Source organism: Sparus aurata, chromosome 5, assembly GCF_900880675.1.
Source record: "Sparus aurata chromosome 5, fSpaAur1.1, whole genome shotgun sequence".
Classification (NCBI taxonomy): domain Eukaryota; kingdom Metazoa; phylum Chordata; class Actinopteri; order Spariformes; family Sparidae; genus Sparus; species Sparus aurata.
This window is the reverse complement of record NC_044191.1, coordinates 15,590,668-15,617,584: the sequence shown is the minus strand read 5'-3', so window position 1 is coordinate 15,617,584 and position 26,917 is coordinate 15,590,668. Positions and strand designations below refer to the sequence as shown.

The following is a 26,917-nucleotide window of genomic DNA, read 5'->3' as shown; positions in this document are numbered from 1 at the left end:
CATTTGACCTGACAACTTAACAGCAATCATCATGATCAGATTTCAGGTTGCCTTTGTTCAACCTACACCTGCATATTTAATTTTAGTTTACCTAGAATTTTAGAATTACTTTAGAATGTCTACCATTTTCAATCTTTGCAAAGAAACACTTCATGATAGAAATATCCGACGCACATTTCCTAAAAGTATAAAAGTAGTGAACACCAGTGTCAATAATTAAGAAGGCTAACTGGGCAGAGAGAGAGTGTGAGTGGTATGACTGCTTTCCTGTATGTGTGTGTGTGTGTGTGTGTGCGTGTGTTTGAGAGAGTGACTCTTCTATACAGGCACCTCCGCGGGCAGCTCATCGGCTGTAAACAGAGGTCCTTCCACTCCGGCGCATGTTTTGTATACCTTCCCTGCCAGGCTGACTCTGACTACAGTCAGAACACCGATGTCTGACTGAAATGGTATTTTATGAAGTTTTGTTAAAGCTTAATATGTTTTATTACTATAGCGACGCTACTTTACCCAGAAATATCTAATGTAATAACAAGGCGTATGTATTGTTGGCAGCTGTCGTTGTAGGTAGTTGCTAGCTTGTTGCTAACCTTCTCACAGTACAGATTTAGGTGGTTATAGACATACATTCTCCTCTTACCTCTTCTGATTTAAGCCCAATATTTTAGCTAATACTTTTGCTTCAGAATGGGAACTAATGAACACGGTTTGGAGGATAACGCAGCCCTGATAACGTCCAGCTTATTCACATGAACACACGAGCATACCAAACCTCATTCAAAAATGTTTCCATTTAACGAGAGCACACTTTTTATACCCCCTCCTCTTTTGATGTGTTTGAAGGCCCCCCCCCCCCGCGCCTCATATTTGCATCAGTGATATAATAAAAAATTGATCTTAACATTAATTGACCGTCTTCTAAACATGAAAAGTAAATGAAAGTCTTGTATAATTAGCAGACCAATGATAGTTAAATAACAAAACAAAGAGCTGTGAAACGATGTCAGTACAATCCCAGTTTAATGTAAAGTGCTTGATTAGTAATCATGTAACACCTTTCTATCATCTTCCAGCAGAATGTGCCGTAGTAGAGAGTTGCACTATTTTGTCTTAATGTGTAGCTTTATTTAAAATAAACGTCTGCTTTTTGGTGAAATCGGCGTATGTAATGGCTCTCATCATTACTGTTCTTTTCATTATATGCCAAAGCAATAGAAACTGCATAATGTTCGAATGAGGTTTGGTGTGACTGTTTAGATTTAAGATCATTAAATGATTATAAATCTTTGTTTTTGAAGAAAAGGATACGTGTGAAAATGCAGGGCAGATGGAGAAATTGCTTAATGGATTTCTTTACATTAGCATCATAAACATTAAAATAATTTTCCGATTTTCTCTTGAAGTTCTGCACTTAACTCTTAATGGTGGAGGCTGTAAAGCCTATTCTATGGTTGTCTGTCTGGTGCATGTTAAAGCAAATATCAGCAAATCATATTTAAGTTCTAAATATTATCTGTTATCTTTTGTAATACTTAATATAATGTTATCTCATGAACTAAAGTAGCCCATTACTTTTTGCTTATTAGTTGTAGAATTGATCATGGAGCTGCTTTGATTATGCATAAATGCCCAACTTAGAGTTGCACTGCTGATGTTTACCCATTTATAAGAGCTGTTTAAAGTTGCTTGGACTCAGGAAGCTGTCCACTATGTACAAACAGTTTGCACTCTGTCAAACCTTTCACCATCCATTACTTAGTCTTCATGCAGTCACTCATCACACCCCGTAGATGACTGACTGTTGTAACACTAGGGGATGTGCTGTTTTGACAAAGTGTAACATCTTGTTTTTTCCTGTGTTCTTTATCCCCTGTTGCGTGATGCATTATTGGGATTACAGCACATTTAACTTTTGCTTGTTTTCATATCTTTGCTGTATGGACAGCGAAATGCCTATAAATCCAAAGCCCATGACATCAGTAATGTGTGGAGATGTACGACACTTGAGCTGTCAACCCTCTTGTGTCCCTTTATCCTCTTGTGTCCAGGTAAATGACCTCATGCAGGAAATGGGTGATAATGCAAACAGATAAGGCTCCTGGTACCTGTTGACCACAGTCAGGACTTCCTAAAACAGGACCCTCTGACACAGTGCTCCATCAGTGCCTGCCTCAATGACAGCCACAAGGCATTTAGCCCTTATCTGCAATGGCCCCTGCTCAGCATTCACGCCATTCACGCGAACAATGCCACCTCTTCCCACTCATTGGATCTGTGACTGACAGTGGGTGTTGGTGCACTTGTGTCTGACTTCAGCCTCTATCTGACGCTGGGGCTGTTTATCCAGTCCAGATAACCTCCACCAAGACACAATAAAGGGCGTGTGTCTTCCTCGCCACTTCCCATGTTGTTTGTGTAACTGGACTTTTATAATGGACCCCGCTCTCGATTTGGCAGGTTGGTTTCCTCCTCAGAGGGATCTGTATTGGCTGGGGGAGGGTTAGGGCAGAAAGGCTGACTTATGATCACAGAGCCAGCTCACCACCCACTGACCAGCCTGCGAGGTGGAAGTGCCCCCTTGGCGAGACAGCCGTTAAGACCACAGCAGAAAAATGACTAATAGCTGAGGTATGAAAGGAATGGACAGATTTAGGCGCCTTTTTCTCAAACATTCAGATTTTTTTTGCTGGCAAAGATGTTACAGAACAGCAATACTGTTGGTATGAAAGGATATAATGTTGGCTTTTCATTGGAAGGCCTATCTAGAATGCAGCTTTTGAGTTATGTGTAATCTGCTTTCAGTTTTCATCGTGCAGCTCAGATCTCATATTTGATGAGGCTGATATCAGCTGGGGATCTTGGGATCCCATGCCTCTATAATGGCTTCTGTGAAACTGGGGAATTATATAGCTTCTGTAATAAACCCCTGTGATCAGTATAACCCCCCCTCCACCGTCCCTGCTCTTATTTATGAATGGCAGAATTTGACAAGGGGGCGTAGTGGTGGGTAGCTGCCTATCACATGATACCAGCACTAAAGAGCCAAGCAAGGAATGTGGACAGGACTCCCCCCCCCTCCCCCTCACCTTTTCTCAAAAAAACTTTGATGCCTCATATCACAGCGAATACCCTCTCTATCCCCTCTCTCCTCAGGCCCTCATATGTGCAGCGATGCTGAGGAAGGAGGAGGACGGGTGCCGCAGTGGAGGGCGGTGGCGGGGGGGTACACAGATAGTGGCTGCGTTTGATCTGAAGGTCGCCAGCCCCTTGCTGGTGTTGAGAGATCCTTGGCGGGCGAGGCTGGCTCTTATTTAATAACATGAAGGGGAAGCGGACCTTTCTCTCATAATTAGGCCTAATTACCCAGTAGGTGTGGACAGACGGCCCAAGAAGAGACAAACTGCCTTTATCCACGGACTTAGAGTCAGATTACCCCAGAGCTGTCTTATCTGTTACAGGGCCAGCAGGAGCCTCAATCCTCCTCTCCTGCCTCTTCCCACTGGCTCCCATATCCAGCTCAGGTATATTAATCAGTCACTCTGATTTATTATGGCCTGTCCACCACACACAATTTTAATTAGGCCCGAGATAGTTACCCCATTCTGTAATTTCTGAGAATGTTCCTTCCAACATGTTTAATAAGAAAGTTTACCGACTTATTGGGTTTTTGTTATCTATCACTCGATCACTTCATGAAAGCTACTTAGGTTATTTAAAGGGATAGTTCACCCTCAAATTAAAAAGTCACATGTTTCCTCTTATCTGTAGTGCTTATTTATCCATCTAGATTATTTTGCTGTTTTTTTCATATAAAGATGTCTGCCATCTCTCTGATATAATAGAACTAGGTGGCTTGTGGTGCTCAAAGCGCCAAAAAAATGTACATTAGAAAAACGTAATAGCAAAGTATTTTTCCAGTAATCGTGACCTGGTTACTCAAGATACCTCAGGACCTTCTTGAGGGCAGAACTATTTCCTTCACACTCGCCAACCATATCATTGCATATAAGGAGGCATGAATGTCCTCACAGACAAGGGGCTGGCTAACTAAGCTAATGTTACAGCTCAGCCGAGGAGGACGCCATTAATGTTTACATTTCGAAGCTCACGGGCTCGTTCAAAAGTAGATGCATGCTTCCTTCTGCACAGTGACAAGGTTGGAGGGTGTAATTTGGGGGGGGGGGGGGACTAAAATATTTCCTACATGATACTGCTCACAACAAGGTCTGTGGATTATCTTGAGTAAACAGGTCATAGTTACTGGAAAGAGGCGTTACTGTTGTTTTTCAGATATATTCTTAAGTGCCATCTGGTCCCATTATATTTGAGGGAAGGTAGATGACTTTTTGGTCGATATCTCCAGAACAGCAAAACAGTCTAGATGGTAAAACCGCACTATAGGTTAGAGGAGAAATATATGTTTTATAAATTTGGGGTCAACTTTCCCTTTACGCTGTCAGGTGGAGAATAACATACTTTTACCTGAGTATCTTTGACAAGAGATCACATTTGCCCCACTACTCCAGCAAGGTATGTTTGCATTCACTCAATAGACTATGTTTTTTTGATGTCTTGACAAGTGACAGGCTTGATTGTTTGCTCGGCCTCTCTCTGTTAGCAGGGAACAATTTAAGGGTCCTTGCAAACAGATTTGAGTGACATCCTGCCAACAACTTGTTTGTTTACAGTGTCTATCTCTCCCTTCCTGCCTGCATGTTTGTATTTGGGTTTGTGGGCAACTCGCTTGCAGCCACCTCAACAGACCTATTGTTGGGGGCAATTCAGACAGTGGAAATGCTTGACGCCTGGAAAACAGAAGGGACAGTGCACTGGGGAAGTAGTAGCAGGGGAAAGTGGCCGTTATAACTGTTCTGGATATACATTTGTTTTTGCATTCCTCAAGTGACATCTCCATCACCTGTCTCAAGGCAAGTGGCTTTAAGACCTTCCATTGGCAATAACAACTCACTGTCAATGAGAGACAACAGTTGGGGACAGTTGAAAACAGCTAGTTTTATGCTGCTGTGTCCGTGACTCACAGCTCTATGCAGGCCTGCTGCAATAGGACAATAAGAGACACTTAATCCACCTGTTATCAGGATGAGCCTCACCCTGTCGCACACTGACACGGGGACAGGACTCTTGCTCAGGAATGCAGCCTTAACCACCTATCCACAGGAGAAGCAGCTTAACTGATAGACCCTCACAAAAACAATGTTGGCATTTTTTTTTTATTGCCACATTCTTCAAACAACACAAAAACTTGTCACAGTTGTTGGCTCAAGCATTTCCTGGTCGTTAAGCTCCATGATATGAGTGATACCTAATGGTTGATGTACCATATTATGCAGGGATATGCTTTGAACCATTTTTGTCATCTTTCCTACAGTGAGCAGAAAAAACAATGCTCCGTTTTCCAAGCATGCTTCGTTCAATTGATCGTAAAGTTGACGAGTTGACCGTTTCCTTGTGAGTCCTTCAGACTGCAGTGTTGTGTGCTTAATTAGGCAGGCTGGTCAGGGGTCTCCATCTCTCCGCTCCACAGATTCACATGGACAATTTAACCACTAACCTCCTGAAATGAGTTGCTCCTGAATGCCTCAGGCTCCAGTTTCAGCGACTGCTGATTGCAGGGATCAAGGGTTATGATAAGTAAAAGTGCAGAAGGGGATGATTGTGTGTGTGGGTGGAGGTGAGGTTGTGCTCGTTGACTCAGATGAAACATATAGCGCCCTCCTATCTGACTGTGAGGAGCTTGAGTCAGGAGACAGATTAGCGAATCATGACGACTGAAAACGGCAGGTAATAGTTGGCCTGGCTTTGTCCAGGTAGAGGTTTACTTATAAGACAAGTGTTAGGTTTTGTGTTTTTATTTAGAAATCTGCATAGACACTGTTTTTCAGTTCTGATCTGATTCCAATACTTGAATATCGGATGCCAGTGTGTGCCTCACTGTGTGGAAGAGACAAGAATCATTCTTTTATGTGTGTAATGCAACATCAGGTCAGACTTTGACATTACTTTCCGAACTTTGTAAAACTAAATGTAACAAACAGTTGTGCAAACCTTTTAAAAGCAGCAACAGATTTGTCAGGAATTCAAATTGTAGTATAAAACAGCACACCTGCATTAAATAAAAACAAGATGTCCACATTAAATCACAGTTAAGTCACAAATGGGTGCAAACCAACTTGAACAATTAAGTCATAGTTCACACAAGGCAAAGACAAAGCATGCGAAATATACAGGAATAAAAGTTCTGTGTAAACATTCAGTGCATATTAGCGCATAGATCTAAACACAGAACTGAATTTAAAGGATTGTCTCTGAGTTTGACCCCATTGGTACATCCCTAGTTCGTTGCTGGGATACTTTTTGGCTGGGAGCATTGACTTTCTTAAATGTCTCAATAGTTAATGAGATTTAAAGATGCTGGTAAGCCAATGTTTAGACTGAGTCAGACTCTTTCACCATTTCCAGTCTTTATGCTCAGCTAAGGTGGCTCCTTGCTCCAGCTTCATAAAGAATGGAATGACATGGCATATGGAATATTTGCCTAAATGTCAAAGCATTCCCGTAAAGAAAAGGCATCTTGAGCGTATTCCTGGGTGCTGCTTTACTTCCAGAACTTTAAGTAGTGTGGTTTGACTGATTTGGGTCTTTTTTGGAAAAATCATGTTTAGGATTTGTGCAGGTGTTGTTGGTGAACATGTTACTGCAGATAACCAGGTGAGAAAATTATTCTGTTGTGTCTAGGGATGAATTAACTTGTCAGCCTCAGGAGTAACAGCCTGTACAATTCTTTTGATTTTAATTAGATGGTTAATTACTCTTTTATATTGTTCTTGGGTTGTTGTTTTAAAATATTTTTTTTTCAATTATCAGTTGTTTCCATAACACTAAGAAGTTGGCATGCGTCATCCTTAATCTCAAAACCTGTTCATTGTTATTATTTTTATGGTATAAGAATGGTCTAATGTAAAAATATTTGGCATAATCAACTACAAGCCACCTGTGATTCTCAATATGAGAAGCAGTTTAAACACGGATGTAGAGATGGATATTAGATATCTAAAGCAAGTCTCCATAAGTCACTTATGTTTGACTGTGCTGCAGTTTAATGTTGACGCATCATTTCCTCGCAGAATACCTGCGGTCGGTTGGGTTTCCTCATCGGCCCGGCCTACAAACGACATTAAAGCCTGAGCTGTTACCTGTGCCTCTGGGACAACGTCTGTTGATCACAAGAGGAGTGAGAAGCCTGAATCTCCAACTGTTTACTGTAATTAAGCTGTCAGTGTTGTGATTTATGACGTATTGAGTAAGAAAGGTGCTATCATGTAGACTAGGAGCAGGAAGACAGAGAGAGAGAGAGTGCCACAGGGTTTGTAGCTACCAACAATAGAGACAGTACAGACGGTGCATTAAACACTACTGTCTGCTGTGTGGAAGAGAAAAGGCTTCGAGGCAAAATAGAGCTACTTTCTGCTCAGTATTTGTACAGAAACAAAATGAGATGATTCTTGATTTTAGGCTGCACTTAACTTCCATTTTATGGAAATCATCTGAAATAGTCCAATTAACCTGAGTTGAATGGAAAATGTATCATTGAAAAGGTTATAATTGGAGAACTGACTGGAGCTCAAGCTTCAGTTGCCACTTTTCCAGTTCTTCCAATTAGTAATTCATGTCTCAGCTTACATTTCATGTTGTCTGTTTTAGTTGGTGTTGTGATGTGGCCCTGCAGCCTCCTTGCATCTATACCTTGATTGCATGACCCAGTGATGTCTCGTCCTGCACCGTGCCCCATCTACACCCTGAGGGGGGCTGGTGGGCCCCTAAACACCCTCCACTTTAGCTGTCATGGAAGGGACACTCCCCTCCTGTACTCTGGGTAAGTCATTAATTTCAAAATTTATAATTTTGGCTCTTCGTCTTCCTCAAGCAGTGAAGATTTCATTTCGTTTTTCTCTTTGAGCTGAATGCCTCAAAGCTTTTACTGTTGCCATGTTAGCTAATGTTCAAATCCATATTAGAATGATTACTGTTTTTGCATAAGAGGAGGGGGATACTTGCACTGCAATGAAGAAAGAGGCAAAACACTGATACAGAGCGAGAAATGGAGCTTCTGTAAGGCGTTTAATTAGTCTCTGAATCTGTGCATATAAACCCAGGTGTATGCATGAGATGCCGGCAAACAGATCTTTAAGACCAACGTCACACTTCAAAAGCTTCATTGTTATCACAGCATCTTTGAGTTTAAAGCAAAACTGTCAAATTTCTTTCAATGGGTATAGGTGAGAGCTGAGCAGTTATATACTGTTTAAGTAATATAAACAACCTTCATAAAGCAACTTGTTTGGTTTTGCAGGTCAGGGAAGGGGGGTATCCATATCTGGAACCTGAACACCAGGAGGGCTGAGAAGATTGTGGAAGGTCATTCTGGTAACTCGGTCATCTGGGTCAGCACACTGCAGGAGACAGATACCCTCATCAGGTGAGGAGGACCCCTGTCTCTCTTTCTCTTTTAACTTGCTTCCTCTTCTTTCTGTTTCTGTCGGAACATTTTTGAAGTTAAATCATTGTTTGTAATTTAAAAGAAACTGCGGTGTAAAACAAATGTAATATAAAGCTTACATTATAACACAGACTTTAAGATGACGCAGGCACTAAGCCACCCGGCAAGAAACTTCAGCTTTTGCCTGTTTTTGCTCTCTCTGTTGATGGAGCAGTCAGGGACGGGACATGCAGGTGTGTCTGTGGGATCTGAGTGAAGGTCGCAGTGAGATGGTGGACTCTGTGTGGACTGGCAGCGTTGGATTCTGTCAGTGCTCCACGCTGGAGACGAGCCCTGGAAACTACCTGCTGGCCTTCGCCGGACAGCAGACAGAGGAGGTGAGACATTGTGTTCAGGTTTCTGTGTATAAAGTTTAAGGTCAATTACGGTCAATTTCCATGCCAAGCACTTCCCAGAGCCGCAAGATTTTCTGTGAGCTTTGAAATTATACTCTTCAATTTGCAGATTATGGTTTGCAATAATTAAAAAAATTATAATGATACATATTCATTAGGTTTGCAGCAATATACTGGTTCAAACTACACCGTGGACCATTGGATCATAGCACAACGCAAGCCCTGAGAGACAAGAAAGGAAAAAACTTGAGAAGATTATCCTGGTGAAACAATTTTAATACCGCATACCGTGTAATTGTGATGTTCTCTTAGATGGTTATTATACTATTAAATTCTAACAGCGTTGCAACCCTTTTATTCATGCTTATTTGTTAAATCTGATCATAACGTTAATGTGTGCACTTCTTCCAAATGCTGTGGGGCTTAAATTTAGAATAATGACTTTCTTCAGGCAGCCAGTATAAAACTGATAAATTATAATGCTTTTATGGTTTGTTCTCCTTCAAATATATATTGAGGGTTTTCAATTTTAGTTAGGAAGAATTAGTCAGGGAGCCTCATGATCAAAGTGTCCACTGACACATGTGGTTATTTGTTCAGCAGAAGGAAACATCCTTGAATTTATTGGCCATTGGGATGTGGGATAGTTAATTGGTTACACAGTCTGACTTGTGTGTCAAAAAATGCCAACCTGTATGAACCTGACCAGACTTGCTATTGCCAGTTTGATGGATTGACTTATTTAATAAGTGTTCATACATATTTGTGGCTCTAAGCCCTGTTTAGGAGTCAATGGAAAATCGGAGATCCCACAGCAGGAATTCAATCTCTGGCACGATCCATACTATAGTATAGGTAGTACTTTGAGTGGAGCGTCTATGAGTCATCGTGACATGTAAGCATGAAGTTCAGCCAGGAACCGTCACACAGCAAGTGGAACAACATCATTAACAAACCGGCCTTCATGTCATGAGTCAGAATGACAGCCACCAGCTAAATGTCGGTTAATTTGGCTGTCTCTAACATGCCAGTGAATCTGTTTGTCTTAAGCACCTAATAGATCTGTCAAGCAAGTGAAAGCAAGTTTAATTGTGCTTTTCAAAAAGTAACTTTGGCTGATTGAATAGTGGCTGTTTACATTTTTAATCCTTGACTGGTAGGTGAAAAAGAGAATTCCCAGGCCTGAAAAGATTGTGCGCTGTAATGAGATCACAGTTCTGTCTGCACAGTACTCGTAGTCTTGTAGTTTAATGCTCAACACCCAGAAGCCTGTACCGTTTTTGTGTGGAGTGGGGGTGGATGGGGGAGAGGGCAGCTAGTGATTCAGCCATCTTTTATTGCCTCCAGATTCATGTTACTTGCTCCGCTGTGAAGGAGCCACACTTGAAAGGGACAGATTGGTCACCTGATCCAGCCAAACGTGCCTTGGCTAACCTCAGTCCAGCAGGCCAGGCATCAGGGCGCCTGTGACTCCCAGCACCTCAATAATGCCATTGTCCCAACAGACACAGACAGACAGAAACGCACACACACCCAAACGAGGTAGACCAAAACAGACCGCAGCCGATTTTGTCATTCGGTCTCCCCACCCCATTCCACAGACAAACTGGCCAAGACAAATGCTTATCATGTATCTGCAAATAAAACGCCCACCTAAACCGAGTTCCCTCAGGAAACAACAGATATGCTCTTACCACAAAACATGCACAATAGCGTGACTTAGTGCCAATGCAGATAGGTTAATACTTAGGTATGTAACCAAGAAAACAGAATAACTGCTTCCTTATCGTAGCTATTTAAGGTGGTTTCACTGTTTACTGCTCACAGCAAGATTCCTGCCAGCAGATTGCTGCCACAGCAGAAACATGAATTAATAGTGTGGGTGTTTTATTTACGGGCAGTGTGATGCCACACAAGAACAGTGATCACCTGAGGCACAGAGGAGTTCTTAAAGGCCCTCTTTGTCAGGCACGCAGAGGTAAACACGCAGGACAGATGTGGCCTTGCGCTAAAATACAGATCGCTTCCCTTAAAGGGCTGTTTAATCTGAGGCCTAATGAGGATGAATATGTGGATCATCAGCAGTGAGAAAGTCGAAGGAAAGAGTTTTGGGAGTGATCTGGGTACACATATACAAAGAAACATACTTGATCATTGGCTTCATTAGGCTGTGTATTTTATCAGAATCAGTGCCAATGTGTGCAGGAAAACACCATTCATGTCACAGGGTCGGGCTTTAGCAGGATTTATTATAGACAATGGGGCGGCCCCTCTGCACTGATGGATGGTACTGTACCGCTGGTTGGAGGCACTCTGATCTGCGGAGGTCCTGAAACACAATGACAGATTCAGGCTGCTGCTTTGTTATTTGAATTCAGAAGACAAACAAATCATGACTTGGCACACAGCTTTTAGATAAATAAACCAACAACTGCAATTTGCGTGCATAATTCTAAGTGGGTCACGAAAAAATGAAAACAGATAAAACAAAAATTCATCTGGGTATATTGGATAAATTCCTAAAAAATTCATACGAAGGACTCGCTGCCAGCTTTTGGTAGCTCCCTCAGAGCCTGGGTGGTCAAGTGACTCAGTTTGGTTTAGCCTAAAAATGGAACCACAGGAGAGTATGAGCATGGTATAAGTTTAGCATTTTGAAACCCAAAAATGTACAGAGATCATCAAGTGTACTAACAGCAGGCTTCAAGCTAAAAGACTCTGACATTATACCTGCTTCCCAATACAAATGTATAAGATATTATTACAATTACATTAACAATGGAAACCACCTTTATCCCAGTTCCAAGAACTAATACTTTAAAGACCTTTGAATTAAACTTGATACTGAGTAAGATAAGATGACGTTATGCCTGCTTATCATCAGCATTTTGGCGTTGTCATTATGAGGATGTAAGAAAACTTATGTTAGTATTTAACTCCAGCCACCACTATGTCTACATCAAAAGCAAGAATATTTTTCACGCAAAAGAAGGTTATATTACTCTTTTTAAATTGCAATAAAGGGCTGAATTACTTTACAACACTGTAGTTATTTTTATTTTTTTTTAAGATTTCTGTATATCACTGCCACAAAAACGTGAATAAACAACAAAAAAATAAAAAATAAAACCAACAAGAAGACACTGGGAACGTCTATCAGCAAAACTGTATCCCTAGTGAGCTTTAATTGTCATGTCCTCTCTGCAGATCAAGATAATTGAGCTTTCCAGTAAGACCCCAGTCTGCACCCTGGTACCAGACGCCAAGCTGGGGATGGTCATGTGTATCAAACTGTGGCAGGTAAGCAGCAGAGAGTCCTCTTAAATGTCAAGTGTTGCATTGACTTTAACTTACCCCCAAAAAGCAGCAATGTGTCCCTCTACAAATACATCTCCAGTTCAACGAGTCCACCTTGGCAGCCATTATCATGAGCACGAGATTCCCCCCCTTTCTCCCCCCCCCCCCCCCCCCCCTTGTTTTACATGTTGCTGTTTCTGTGCTTACCTGCTTTATTCAGATTGGCCAGCAGCTCATAACAAGATACAATAATAGAAAAGTCAACAAAAATGCACATGAGAGACGTGGCACATGATTTACAGCCCAACAACTCGTCCTGGGCCATTTTTCCAAGCGTTCCTTCTCGGCTGGCAGCGAGTTCCAACACTGTAATTAGAGCGTTTGGAAGGGCCGGGGGTTCACAGCCATATATCAGCCTGCAGCTGTGCATCCAATCTCATGCCGAGCAAAAAGTTAGCTTTCTGTTTTGTAAATGCTGTCGAAAGTTTTATTTTCCAGCCATTAACGAGAGCCTGTAATTATTTTCACGGTTAATTATTAACTCTTTGGGTTTGGGGCTTCAGGGGACAGAGTGGGGTTTTGGCCTTATGCAATCCTGTGGATGGTTTGAATATACGTTTTATGAGCTGTGCAGTTTACAGGCAACAGTAATCAAAACACAGCTTATCATTATGAAGCCAGAGTGAGGCGAGTTGCTTCCCTGTGCACATTTAGTCCTTCCTGTGTTCCTGTAATACTAATTAGATTTACCGTAATGAAATAGTAAAGGTTACATTGTGTTGATGAAATTATAAGACACTTTTTTTTTTAAAGACATTATAAGACTCATCAATTTGAGTCTCACTGCGCATGCCGACATTGTGTTTGTGTTTTTCTTTCTCTTCCTTTGATTTCACTGTTACACCCACCTTTCATCATCTGATTTATGAACCAATGGTGGTTCAGCGTTGAGTGCCAGGAAACATAATGATCAATTATATCATTATAAATGATATAATATCATTGTAATACAGCACAGGCAGCTGTCTGACTTCAAAGCCGAAGGGCCCAGGTGATTCTAAATCATTCCAGGCTGATTCCTTTCAAGGCCGAAGCATGTTCATCTGTTACACTGACTGACTGAGCGACTCAAGAGGTCCTTGATGTGAGACTGAAAACCCCAGTCTGTGTTGTGTGTGTGTGTGTGCGCCTTTCAAACACAAATCAACCTACACATTCTATCTGTCAGTCACAAAGAAAAGAAGTGCTCATGTTGTCTTTCACATTAAATGCTCATGTGCTACCCACTGCTTCCCTGACCTCACGCAGCAGGAGGCAACAGCTCACGCCGTCACCCCTCTCTCCACCCCGTCTCTATCTATCACACACACACTAGAAAGAAGCCACTGACAATCATCTTCCCTCTCACCATCCCTCGCTCTTCTTCTTCCCACTGTTGAGACGAGAAGTGATTATCCTCCATTATTTCCAAGACAGACTCACCAACAGATTTATTGTCAGCCTTCAAGCCCTCTCTGTCGGAGTTTATGGAAAAGATTAAATGCGGTGTTAAACTGCACTTTCTTCTCAATTCCGCTTCACATCGTCAAAATCCCACCCAGACCTGAGCTTACATGCTGGGCTGTGTCTGAAAGGTGACAGAGCTATCTGATTTCTCTGAATCTAACTGGCTGTGAAGCAGTGAACAATGCAGGGGAAGAAAGTACCTCCACATGTGGGTTTTGACGTGTGCAGGGATGTACGGTTTGGCCAGGGGGACAGTATTGATGTATGATGTGCAAGGCTTTTAATGTGAACAGAGGCTGGCGGGGAAAAGGAAATGTTCCTATACAGATATCCATCACTCTCAGCTCATCACCTTGCTGCCTCGTGGCCATGACATCATGGAGGACCAGGACAAAAACCGGAGGAAACGATTGGTTCCTTATGTCGAAGCAGTGCCTGCCTGAGGCTTGTGGCAGCCACATCAGCAAACAAGCTGTTGGTCTCTGGGTTGTTCCTGGTTTTGGAGGGACTTACCACATAAGGAAATGACATAGTGTTTGCTGAATATACAATGAATTCAGGATGTCACTCTCATATTTCTCTCTAATTACATTTAGATTGTATTTATTTATGTTTTTAGTTATTTGACAGGGACAGCGCTCATTAATCAACACAGAGAATACTGCAAATGAGCCAGAATTAGTCTAATATTCAGCTGTTATCACTGGCCAGATGTTAAGAAGGCCGCCCTTGAAATGAAATAAAACTGACAGTGTTTAAAATTCATATATACAATATAATATGTATACACAAAATGGGACTGCACACATTCACACAAAGAGTGCCACAGTAAGACACACAGAAGTTTGCTATAATCCATACAAAATAATGAAGGTAATAAAAAAGATAAGCCTTTGATCACTCACTTGGAGACTAGAATATGTCCAGTGTGTATTTGAGAAGTTAACAGATTAACATATGAGACAACAGTGTTGACCACATGTCAAAGATGTCTTTGTATTTTGTAGCTCACATATAGAGCAAGCATCTCTCTTGCTTCTCTACTGCTTCATACCTCTCCCCAAACCCGCCATGTCTTTGTGGTCCCTGGAGTGTTCTGGTCATCCTTTAAGTAATTTTTTGTGGCGAGGATGTAGGGTTCCCTGGTAGCTCCCCCAGAAGAGTGTCAATCAATCAATCAATCAATCAATCAATCAATCAGTAGTCCTCCTTAATGGGCTTTCTCTCTCTCCCTGTGTATGTCTCAAACCCCAATGTTCTGTCATTTTCTTCACCTGTCCTGTCAATTAAAACTATAAAGAAGAGGATAAAAAAGGTAATTTAAAGATGAGACATTGGTCTTCCAGAAATTGTAGATTTTCATTTTTTCTGACATTTTCTGACCAGACATTTAATGGATTATTCATCATTAAGCTGAAAACTAATATAGGAACTAAAACTACTTTGGATCTAATTTGACTCTATGTATTACAGCTTGTTTTTTGTTATGTTATTCTTTCAGAAAAATAAGAGAGAAGGAAGAAAACAAAAACTTTATTTGTATAAGCCCTGCAGTCCTGCCTTTTCTAGAGACCATGTTGATGACCTAATTGGACCATGGTCCAAGCTGAGCCACTGACAGTGTGGACACAGATCTAAAAGCAGGGCTTTTAGTCTGCAGGCTTAAAATGGTTGCTTGAAATAATGATGTTTAATGCACTCCATGAATACAGTTAATGGAAAAATGGCACATTACTATTAACAGGTCAAGGCCCAACTAGACAAGTAGCCATTCCAGAGAAGATCAGCTCTGTTGCTCCTCCACTGGTCCTGCCTCTTGAAGCAGCTTCCATCCATCTGTCTTTCCAGCTGTTCTGTGGTGATGAATCTGCTCCCAGAGCCCCAGCCCCACTCCAGCAGAGAGCCCTCTTGTAGAAAGGCCTGCGGAGGATATAATGAATTAGGTGTCTACCCAGGGTTCCCCGACCTCCGACCCATGACATCATCAATCAAGGAGGTCCTACACTTAAGTGAAACGGTGGGCCCCAAGCCTGGAACGCTTAGCTGGGCCCTGCCGGCAAGCAAGGGCCACTGATTTTCACTTGTTTTTATTTGTTTTCATAATCCCTTAGTGTTCATCCTCGCTGATGTGTTTGGAAGGAATACACGACTCTGTCTATAATTTGTTTAACGCTGGAAGAAGAGAAATATAGAACGTTAAGTGAGAAGAGGACTTGAAGATGGATGAAAGAATGGCAGACGTGGCCCCTTTGCACATATGGAAAAAATTTCTCTCCCTCCTTGCTTCTGCAGGGCACCGTGCTTTTTCTAGGGGCCTGATGGTATTTTAAAGTAAAGGCATGAGTCAGGACAGTGTATATGTGTGCTGTGTGTTCATAGCTCTTCGGTAATGCATTGTGGTGTTCCACCAGCCGGGATGAAGCCTTTTAAGTTTTTGGAAAAATTTGAATCATTGTTTTGGATAACACTCCAGGCATATGTGGATATGAAGGGTGGTGCTGGAGGTTGGATCTCACCAACTGTCCCTGCTTTCTTCTTCTTTCTGCTTCAGTCCTTTTGTTTTTCTTCTTCCAGCATTTCAAAGATAAATGAAGCCTTCAGTTTATATTGGTTAGCCTTCATGTTCTCATCCACAGCAGTGATTAACATGTGTGCTGTATATATCCACACAACCTCTCAATACCTTCCTTTCATATATTGTACTTTTTATGTTTCTCTTCTTATATGCAAGTAACCACATATTATGCTTTGTGCAGGTTGCTCTCTATATTTTTAACAGAGGCAGTCTGGTTTATGTTTTGCGTCTGATGCCTGTTTGTGCACCTGGTTTCATTTCATGTGATCTGAAAGATTTACTCTGATGGTTTCACCAGTTGTAAACATCGCGGCCGGATCTCATGTCCCGGGGTGAAATGAGGATGAAGCAAGACATAGTGTGTTTTTTTTTTTGTTGTTTTTTTTACATGAGGTTGTTTTAGTATGTGAGGACAAATCAGGTGTGTAGTGCTGAAACCAGAAGTTAATTAATCAATCAATCTGTCAATTGACATAAAATTAATACATATTAGTTATTTATTATTCAAGTTACCTAACCCTGTTTTACATGATTGGTTTAAACATTTGGGCAGAAAAGACAACCGGTCTGCATAATTGTGATAAGCATTTTTATGACATTTTATTTACTAAAAGATTAATCTGATACTTCTAATAAAAAAGGGTTTTATTTTATTATACTTTTATGAGTTTTATTTGTCAAAATTTACCATAGAAATAATACCTGTGTAAGAATTTGGAACTTGAAGTGGCTATAGTACAGATTAGTTTTAAAAAATGGGCTGCAAATGTAAGAATAATTGAATAAAAATGTAGTGTAAAAAATGATATATAATTACAAGGCTATGTTTAACAAAAGAAGTAAGGCATAGTTAGTCAAAAGTAATGCCAAATTGCATATATAAAACATAAAAATACAATAAAAAATACACCCAATAGTGTCATAAATCTAAGTTTTAAATTAATAAAGATTTAAGTTAAACAATAGGTTTTGCTGTCTATTACTTTACTATATATCCCAGTGCCAGCAGTGAGGCCTGTAGCTCAGTGATATAGATGAGGAGCAAAGTGAGGAGTAGTGTAATGGAGTGCTGCAAAGACCGAGCAGCAGGCTGACGAATGGAGCCCGCAGCGCCTTTCCGAGTGTCAGCGGGAGCTTCCAGGATGATAACCTCTGCTCCGTTCAGCTTCCAGCACCACACAGTGGTTTCTGCGGTTTTTACTGTGCATCTCTCATCTCACAACTTAGCTTACACGCCTCTCTGTGCTCTCTGTCCCTCCTCCATCCTCTTATCATCCTCCCTCACTTCCAGCCAGACTCAGGGACCGGACCTCTCCTGTTGGCTGGATACGAAGACGGTTCCCTGCTGCTGTGGGATGTAACCCAGAGGTCCAAGCTGAGCCAGGCCAAAGCTCACCCTGAGCCTGTCATGTGCCTGACCTTTGACACCAAGCGTCTGAGGGGGATATCAGGCTCCTCTGAGAAGAAACTCTCCTCCTGGATGCTGGACAGACAGAACAACCTGCAGGTCAGCAGAGGACAGTTTTAGAGAGACTAGTCGTGGTGTTGTCTCATCCAGTGGTTCCCAAACATTTTTGTCTAATGAATCCCCACAGCCCTGCTGAATGAACTAATGTACCTCAACATCAACACCACCAATCATGTTCCAAATGTTGTTACTGGAACGGATTTTAAACTGGTTGTTATTTAACACAATTAATTATGACTGTCATTAATAGTAAATTATGCCAAAAGTTTGGGGAGCATATTGAAGTTAGGAGTGGCCACTTGGACATTTAACCATTAATTACTTTAAGATTTTTCTAAATTTTTCCATCACTAAAGCACTTTCCATGCTAAATTGTTGCTTTGGTACTTTTAGCTTTCTTTTTTTAAATATCTATAATAACGTTGTATGAAGGACTAAAGTTGCAAAAATCAAAAATAAATTAAGTTAAACGATAAACAAATAAATGTGCCATTAAAGGCAGCAAAAATCCTATAAAAATAAATGTAAATGCACTGTTTTAATACGCTTCTGTATTTGTTCACCTTTGTATTAATTACCCTATTTATTTACCTCCCATTTCAATCTCCATTTTTCAGTGTATTAATTTGTACATCTATTTATTTCTGTGTTTATTTGTGTATTTTTGTTTTGCATTTCCCCCCAATTAATTTCCACAAACGTATTTTTTCGTTGATTTCTTTTGCATTTTATGCATTACTTCCTCTGTGTGCAGCTTTTTCCAATTTGTTAAGTGACATCGGAGTGCATAGATCAACTATATATGGCTCAACATAGGTCAGGAGGAGCTAGCTCAGTATCCTCAGGAGGCCTAGTATGTGTCGATCAGAATCCTAAGTCCAAATTGTTGTATATCAGCTTGGTGTGCCTAAGAACGTCTTTTAAATGGCTTTATTTTATTCTCCCACTACTGATCTGCCAGGTCCCGCCCAACTGGCTGTGATTGGCTTTAAAAGACAGCTCCCTCATTTACATATGAAGACAAAATGCATAAAGATGTATAGTAGAAAACTCAAAAGGAAAAATAAAAATACAGACAAATATAGTGAAAATGAATAAATTGATAAGTTAAATGGAAAAGTAACAGAAAAGTTGATAAATAAGTGAATCAATACAAAGTTAAATACAGAAGCAAATGAAAATGGAATATCAATCTGTCACATTTTATATATTGATTGAATAATTATAAAAGTGTTAGTTACATCTACCACACTATTTAAATTGTACATTCATTACTTTTACCAGACCTTTTTTGACCTCTCTATTCGCGCTCTACTTTCATTGCAGTGTCAATCATATTATGTAGTCTTCTGGTGTTACAGCTGACTCAATGTGTAGATTTTCAAATTTCAATTGTAACATCTATTTTAAGACAACCTCTCTGACTACGGGCAGTAGTCTAGTACCTTCTAGGGCAGAAGGGCGCCTGGTTTGGTAACCATTATTATGTTTACGTGGCCCACTGAAATGTTAAGGTCCTGAACCCCCTACATGCTGACTAATTGTTGCACAAGAGAGTCTGTTAAATGCCATAAAATAGTACAGAAAGGTAATGGTGGGGATGGGAGGAGAGGAGTGTTGCCTTTCTCCAGGCTCTCTTGGAAAACATCAGGGGCCAAAGAGGAAGAGGCTCAGCGGGGCTCCAGAGGCCATAAATCAGCTGCTGGTTACACAGCGTTGGCAGGGCCAGGGGCCAAGGGCCGGGCTGGAGCTGTCACTCCAGACTCAAGCCACCCACCCACATACACATACTTATGCACACACAATGTATATGGACACATCACAGAATATAATACTACTTATGACTGCATTGTAATGAATAGGAAAATACATGTCTCTTTTAGCAAGTAATACAACATCCCTGTGATTGGGATACTGCTGAGATGCTTACTTACCTTGTATCTTGTTCCTTACGGAACATACAGGTTCTCACAAACACAAAAATACTTGCGAGTGTTCCAAATTAAACACTATCAGCCCATACCAGAGCATCTTCTGTCACACTAAAAGAGATCACATCAGCTTTGTCCCATAATTCATTTTACATAACAGCCAATGCTTCAGAGAATTAACGCCTCATTTGAAGCTCATATTTTCTCTTGATTTCATGAGCAAAAGGGAACGCTCCCATTCTGCAGCCAGCCCCTATGAATCAGAGCAGAAAGGAACCTCAGGCTGATATAGTACACTCCTGCATAGTGAAGGGGTATTATTCTTTCCAAGGCTTTTTACAAATGAATGCTTGAATTAGAAATATTTGCAAAGGCCTATTTTTTTCACCCTGAAAATACGTCTAGAAAAACACTACGAAGGATTTGATTCAATATACCAAAAAACAGGAGGCGAGCGGTTATTTGGTTTATTTTGCTCGAGCAACAAAATATTGATTCAGCATGTAATCCAGGATGAGGATGACAGGAAAAAAGCACAAGGAGAGGGAAAAGATCCAACAGGGACTTTTAAATTATCCTGAAGTGCAGCTCAGTGTGACGTCCAGACAGCTATCCTCAGTTCTTCCCACAAAAGTATTTTTGTGTGGCAGCAGTAAGGGGGCGGGGGACCTGCCGGGTGGTGGGCCTGGGCCCCGGGTCCTGACGGACGACCCGTGAGAGGTAATAAAAATATCAAAACCTCGGAGGCCCCTTAACCAAACAAAAAACACATCTGCAGTAAAGGGAACAGTAGTTCACAGTGGGAGGCTGCAATAAAGGCTGAGGAGGCTATAAGTGCCACAGCATCCCACTTCCCACAAATTACCACTGCGATACAGTCCAGTGTAGTGGAGCTGGCTGGCAGGGAAGATAGATGCTTCTTGTGAAATGGAGGGGAAACTGAATGTGACACAACACAGTGCAGTTATGATTTAGTGAAGCTGAAAGGCTGTGAAGTGAGCTTATCAAGCCCAGATAAAGACAGATAGCCTCAGGAATGGAGGTTAATGTATTACACATGGCTCCCAGAGGCCTTTATCTGCTGTTTGACCTGGCTGGCCTGATATCTTGTCATAGCAATGAGGCATCATCTTCGGCCTTTTTTCACCTTTCCTTCTAGTGTACATTTTTGGGAATGTGTCAGGGTGAGACTATGAGGGCGTGGGTGTGAGGGCTTACAAGTCACTAAGTCAGATGGACATATATTTAGGCGGCCACTCAGAATCTATTGACAAGTGTGGTGACGGGCTCCTCCAGGACAAAGAAAAAGCGAGAGGTTCCAGACTGGAGAAAGAAAAACAGGTATGGACAGAGGAAGATTAGCCATGTAAATCAAGCATGGCTGACAGCAAGCTATTTCAGAGACTGATGACAGTTCTCTGCAGGTGGAACTCCTGCCTCTCTTCTTCACTACAATGTAAAGAAATCCCTACTGTCTTCCCCCAGTAGTGACCTACACTGTGTCTACACTGTGAATTCTTGTATTCAGCCAGAGCAGACCTCACTTAGGGGTCAGATCATACCAGACTCAAGCTCAGTCTGCTGGTGGACTGATGTAGGCATGAGCTGCTGTCATTAAAGGTACTGCTCTCTTGACGGAGCACCCTCCCACCTTTTCCTCTCTTTTCTGAATGGGACTGCTCACCTGTTTGACACATCCATCTCCTGTCAGCCAGAGCCAAGCTCTGACAGGCGAGGTGACAAAAGGCTGTAATCTCCCCGCCGCCGAGTGTGATTCAGGGACAGGGTGTGTCAGAAATACCTGCGAAAAGCCTCCCAGCCGCTAGGCTCGAGTGAGTGAGCGATGATGGGACGTTTCAGTAGACGAGCGTGAAGGCCAAGATCCGTGCCAAGACAGGGGCGAGAGACGGGAGAAAAGTGGAGCGAGGCTTGAGTGAGATCTGCCAAGTGGACGCTCCTTTTGAACGTCTCCTCTGTCGGTGAGATGCTACAAAAGAGGATCCTGAAGTGCGAGTTTGTGTTGGATCTGTCGTAGGCCACAAGAAAGTGTAGTGGGCCCAGCTGCTGAGCAGAGCTGGGAGCCTCCTGACAGCTGAGGAAGCTGGCGTTTAGACAGCAAGCCCGCTCTGTATGTGTGCGTCTGCGTGCTGTAACACAGACAAGGAAGGAGTGTTCAAACAAAGAAAAGATGAAGCCAAAAAACGAGTTCTGTCTGTGATGAGATCGTGAGGAAGTCTGGAAGAAAAATGGGGCGTTAAAATAAAACAAGCCAAGACTCCCCGGTTAGAGCAAATGGATTTCATTACAGATTGAGACCTGGTTAATGGCAGCGCTGATAGTCAACAGTGTCGGTGTTCATTCAGCAGTGGTGTGAGTCTGCACCAAGAACAGCAATGCTGCTGCATGGAATTACAATGAGGGAAGAATTTTGCCTCTTAAAACAAAGAAGCGTTATCTTGAAACCCAGCGTCCTTAAAGGAGATACATTTTCAAAGCCTGTAACTAATTATCCTTTGCGTGATCCATTATTATTATCTACTCATTATTTTCTCAAAGAATCAATGAGTGATTTAGTTGGTAAAATCATCATGTTTTCTCAGAGCACAAGGCAACAAATTGCTTATTGTGTCCAATCAAAGGTCCAAAATCCAAAGATTATCAATGTACTACCACAAAAGACCAAGAAAACAGGCATATTTTCACACTTGAAAAGCTGGAACCAGTATATTTGTTGGCACTTTTGCTTCAAGGATTTGTCTGACATTTTTGGAAATGTGTGTCTTTGTTACCACTCTAATGTTTGTAAGGTGAATATGAAGCAGCCAGTTAGCTTAGCTTAGCACAAAGACTGGGAGACGTGGAAACAGGTAGCCTGATGTCAAAGTATTAGTTTAGAAATTTACTTGAAATCATTTACATGATTAATCTGATTAATTCATGATCAAACTATTATTGGTATTGACTATATTTGCATGTGAAAATATAATTTTTTTTGCTCTGATATCCTACTAATATTCCCATCAACATGCAGTTGTGCATACTCCGATTAACAAACAAAGCTTTCCTCTTTTGTTCTTGAAAAGGCCAGAGTTGCCATGTGTGTAATCTAAAAAAAAATTTTAATAGCCCAGTCTTGCAGTCATGCTCTTCTCCCTCTAACCTGAATTGTGGGCTTTTCTTTTGTGAAATATATCTCAACTCCTGCCTTACAAGCTGTTAGCAAGGCAATTTGGAGCACTAACAGCAAACAAGTAATAGGTGTTGCAAACTGTGTGAAAGCCCACGAGACATGTCTAAAAACCTGAATAATGTCAGCATATCTCTCAAGTCTTAATTGAACATGACTACATTCCTACTAAGGCCTCACGTGGAATTCACAACCTGCTGATAACATTACCAGGATCAAACTGGGAATATTGTCATATTCTGAATGATATATGTACATGTAAACATTGGCACTGTTGACAGTTATTTTTCTGTCAGTGAATTGATTAATCATCTCATCATTCCAACTCTAATGTTTTTATTGTTATACCAATCCAAATCCAAAACTCCATTTCCTGTTCAGTTTCAACACTTGGTTGACTAATCTGACGATAATTTGGGGGGTTAACTGATGATTTAGAACAGTGAAAAAAGCAGATCAAAATCCTCTGAACCTTCAGGTGATGCCCAAATTACTATACAATTTACAGTGATATAAAACTTTTTAAAAGTTATTAAAAGTAAATTACTTAAATAGTTTTTACAGTGAAAATGAAAATGCAAAAAATATCAGTCCCTCTAGAGTTGCAATGGTTAGTTGATTAGATTGATGGATTAGATTTAAAATTAATTGCCCTTACTTTTTTGATTAATTAATCATTTCTGTAATTTTTCAAGCAAAATTACTGGTTGCAGCGTGAGGATATATATATTTTCAGTCAGTAAGAGTCTTTGGCATTTGGAATGTTGGTTGGATAAAGAAGAAATTTCAGTTACCATCAGGCACCACTGCCACATGAAAACACAGACTAAACACTGATCACTGTAGCTCAAGAACCAACAGGGAATGATAGCATTGGATGACCTTTTTCTTCACCACTTTTCTTTCTGTTTCTCTCAGATTGTAGAAAGTAAAATAGCCAGCCCTGCTGAATGAACAATTACCGCACCATTAGCCATTTACTACTTCCAGTTGACCCTTTAATGAAACAAATGCCTTTTCCTGACACAAACTCAGGGAAGCAAAACAAACAAAAACAGACACTTAAACCCATCATTATCAGGCCTCTAATGCAAACCAGATGGAGAGAGGCAGGGGCATACCAACTTCTTGAGGTAATAACAAAGCACCAACCAATCTTTCACCCCCCAGGTTGCTTTGTATCAGTGTATCTAGCCTGTTTGTTCTTACCAGCCCTTCTCCGGTTCACACCAGTGGTACTAGCGATGATGGTTTGATTAAAAAACTAAGATGAAATCGCATCACCGCCTGTTCTGAACGTAGCTTTCTCACTCTGATTTGATCAATGACATTCCTCCCTGCTCCCTCTCTCCCTTGCATTCCACTTTATCCACTTGGGCTATGAGTACCTGGCTTATATCTTCCACATGCAGCTTGTGGATGGTTCCTGCCCGGAACAGGAGCATGCAGATAAATTCTCCACCGTCTACTCCTATCCGAGGTCATTAGTCTCCCTAGACACGACTTATGAAGTCAATTTTACGCTGTCCAGTTTGATTTCAGCTCCCATATCCAGATGTTTGTGTCCTCATCTACAGGTCCAGCAGAGATCCCTAGTATGCAGGAAGAGCACGTTCGCTCCCCAGGAATGCCCACCACAGCAAGCCGTTTAGATAGTTATCTTAGCCGCCATTCATTATAATATGTCAGAATGTTGCCCCTTTAGGGAGATTGATACAGTCCTTGGGACACTGTAGATCACAGGGAGAGAGCGCTGTAGCTAATCTTTAGCAGGCAGACGTTACAACAGTGTATTTATCGGGTCTCTTCTCCCGCTGACCAGACCTTTCAGTGTGAATGTAATTCATCAGAGGCGCTTAAAGCAACAAGGCCTCCACAAACAAGCATTTCAGCGAGATGGTCTCTCTCTTTCTTGCAAACTGTGACAAAGGTAACTCAAGCCCCATCGTGCTTCAGAGCAGGCCTCCATAACTCCAAACCAAATAGTGGGATGCAGAGAGATTTGCTCGCGGCTCTTGTGCCATAATGTTTTATGGCCGATGATTGAGTCCCAGGAGTCTACAGCCAGGTTCAACAGACATCCAGCCTCACACTTGGACTTCAGTCATCAGATCAGCTGATAGTCTCTCCCTGTCAGTGTTTGTGTTGGCCTCAGCTTTCCTAGATGGCAGTGATTAATTGACTTACTGGCCTAATTTGTTTGATTATTTTTGTCTCCTATTTGCATGAACAATAACTTAATTTGGTTTTAGATTTCTCTGACAATTGAGAAACTACTACTAAGCATCTTTGGCATTAACTTGGCCTTCTATTGTGGATTTGTTTGCGACACATGTAAAGGTACATGGTTCTCATCTTCATACACCTGCTTAGATCCTTTTCTTCTTTGTGTTTTTACAGCTTCAGGACTGTGTGACAATGGTCAACCCTGGGGTTTCCCAGCTGTGTATCAGGGGGGATGGCAAGCTTCTGGCGTCAGCGGGCTGGGACCATCGGGTGCGGGTATTCGGGTGGAAGAAGCTTCGACCGCTGGCTGTGCTTCAGTATCACACTGACATGGTGCAGAGCGTGGCCTTCTCTGACCACCAGGACCCTAAACAAAGACTGCTAGCTGCTGGATCCAAGGACCAGCGGATCAGCCTGTGGTCGATATACAACGAGGGAGCTGACACTGGCTGAGCATCTGAACTCTGGGAGGATATTTGGACCGTTAATCAATTATTAACTCTCATCTGTGCTGATGCTGATGTTGGTGGCAAACAATTCAGCAATAGTCCAGAGCAGTGGCTATATATATATATATATATATATATATATATGACTTTATTTTATGTTTTGCTGTCTCTTGATCTCTAGATGGCATTGACAATTCAATGAGGGTCTGAGGCAATCCATGGAGCCTGTACATAACAAAGGCTTTCCAATGTTTTCTCATGATTCAGTTATTAAATGGTTATTCACCATTAGATCTCTTCTGAGCTCATAAAAGCAAAACAGGTAGATTAATAAGATGAGGGAAATTAATTTATGTGACACCCTTACCCCTACGCAGTTGTTTACATCCCTAAAAATGGTAAAATCTGCATGGATCCTGAACTCGATTAGGCCAGCAACTAACTTTACATTGTTGATTAATCTGCCAATAATTTTCAATAATTTTGTTTACTCTTTGAAATGTCAAAACATTTTGAAAAATGGTCCATCCAAATTCCCAGAACTCCAGGTGATGTCTTCAGATTGCTTCTTTTGTCTAACCAACAATCCAAACACCAAAGAGTCTTCACTTACTATCATGATGACAAATGAAGCAGCTGATCCTTACATTTAAGAAGCAAGTATTTGACATTTTTTTATCGAAAACTTATGAATAATGCCTGTTGAGGAAAAAGATTTTTTTCCATATCATTATATAGGCTCAAGTTCATCCCACACAACAAGCCCAGTCTGTTCCTTAATGAGCTAATGTGCCTCATGTTGTGATATATACTGCATCCAGCTACAAGATGAGTACATGAATGACACTGGTCAGCATAATCTCCTGAATGGGGACTGGTGTTTGAAATCAACCTGGACTGATTAAATTTGGCTCCTATATGAAATAAAATCACACTTATAGCCCCATGAGTGGCCAGTGTTTACTCACTTATTGTTACGTTTTGTCCAAATGCCATTTCTCAACCTTTGTCCACAGTCTACCCCCTGAGAGTTCAATATTTATAACATAACAATTGAAAAGACTTTGAAATAAACTGGTTTCATACTTAAAAAATGTTTTGCAAAGTGTGTTTCCTTGATATTAGTATTAATACATTCAGTATTTTAAATGTGTATACAAATATTTCAACTTGAATATATCAATCAAGGCCAGACAGGCAGACACAGTGTATCTTAAAATGTGAAGTTATTTCAAATATGTGCTACATTTCAAAAAGTTCATCAGGCAATTGCTGACTTTTTAGCCCACTGTTTGCTGAAGCCTTTTGTGATGCTCCTACGCCTACGTGATTGTGTTGACTTGTCTGATGGGAGATTTGCTCCAG

The 26,917-nt window shown here is 41.3% G+C and overlaps 1 protein-coding gene across 6 annotated transcripts; it reads left to right on the top strand.

Annotated features, from left to right (window-relative positions):
* Positions 1-342: 342 nt before the first annotated feature.
* On the top strand, positions 343-26,648 carry gnb1l (guanine nucleotide binding protein (G protein), beta polypeptide 1-like). Of its 6 annotated transcripts, none has more exons than XM_030418301.1 (9): positions 355-449; positions 3,459-3,521; positions 7,146-7,252; positions 7,723-7,894; positions 8,372-8,497; positions 8,733-8,895; positions 12,121-12,213; positions 17,583-17,798; positions 25,278-26,648. In XM_030418301.1, exons 4-9 carry the CDS (start codon positions 7,785-7,787, stop codon positions 25,554-25,556), a joined length of 987 nt encoding a protein of 328 aa, XP_030274161.1. In that variant the 5' UTR covers positions 355-449; positions 3,459-3,521; positions 7,146-7,252; positions 7,723-7,784; the 3' UTR covers positions 25,557-26,648. The 6 variants fall into 6 exon arrangements, with proteins under 6 accessions (XP_030274158.1, XP_030274161.1, XP_030274159.1 ...); XM_030418299.1 differs by having other exon boundaries at positions 7,146-7,282; XM_030418300.1 differs by lacking the exon at positions 7,146-7,252 and adding an exon at positions 4,461-4,530.
* The last annotated feature ends 269 nt before the right edge of the window (positions 26,649-26,917 follow it).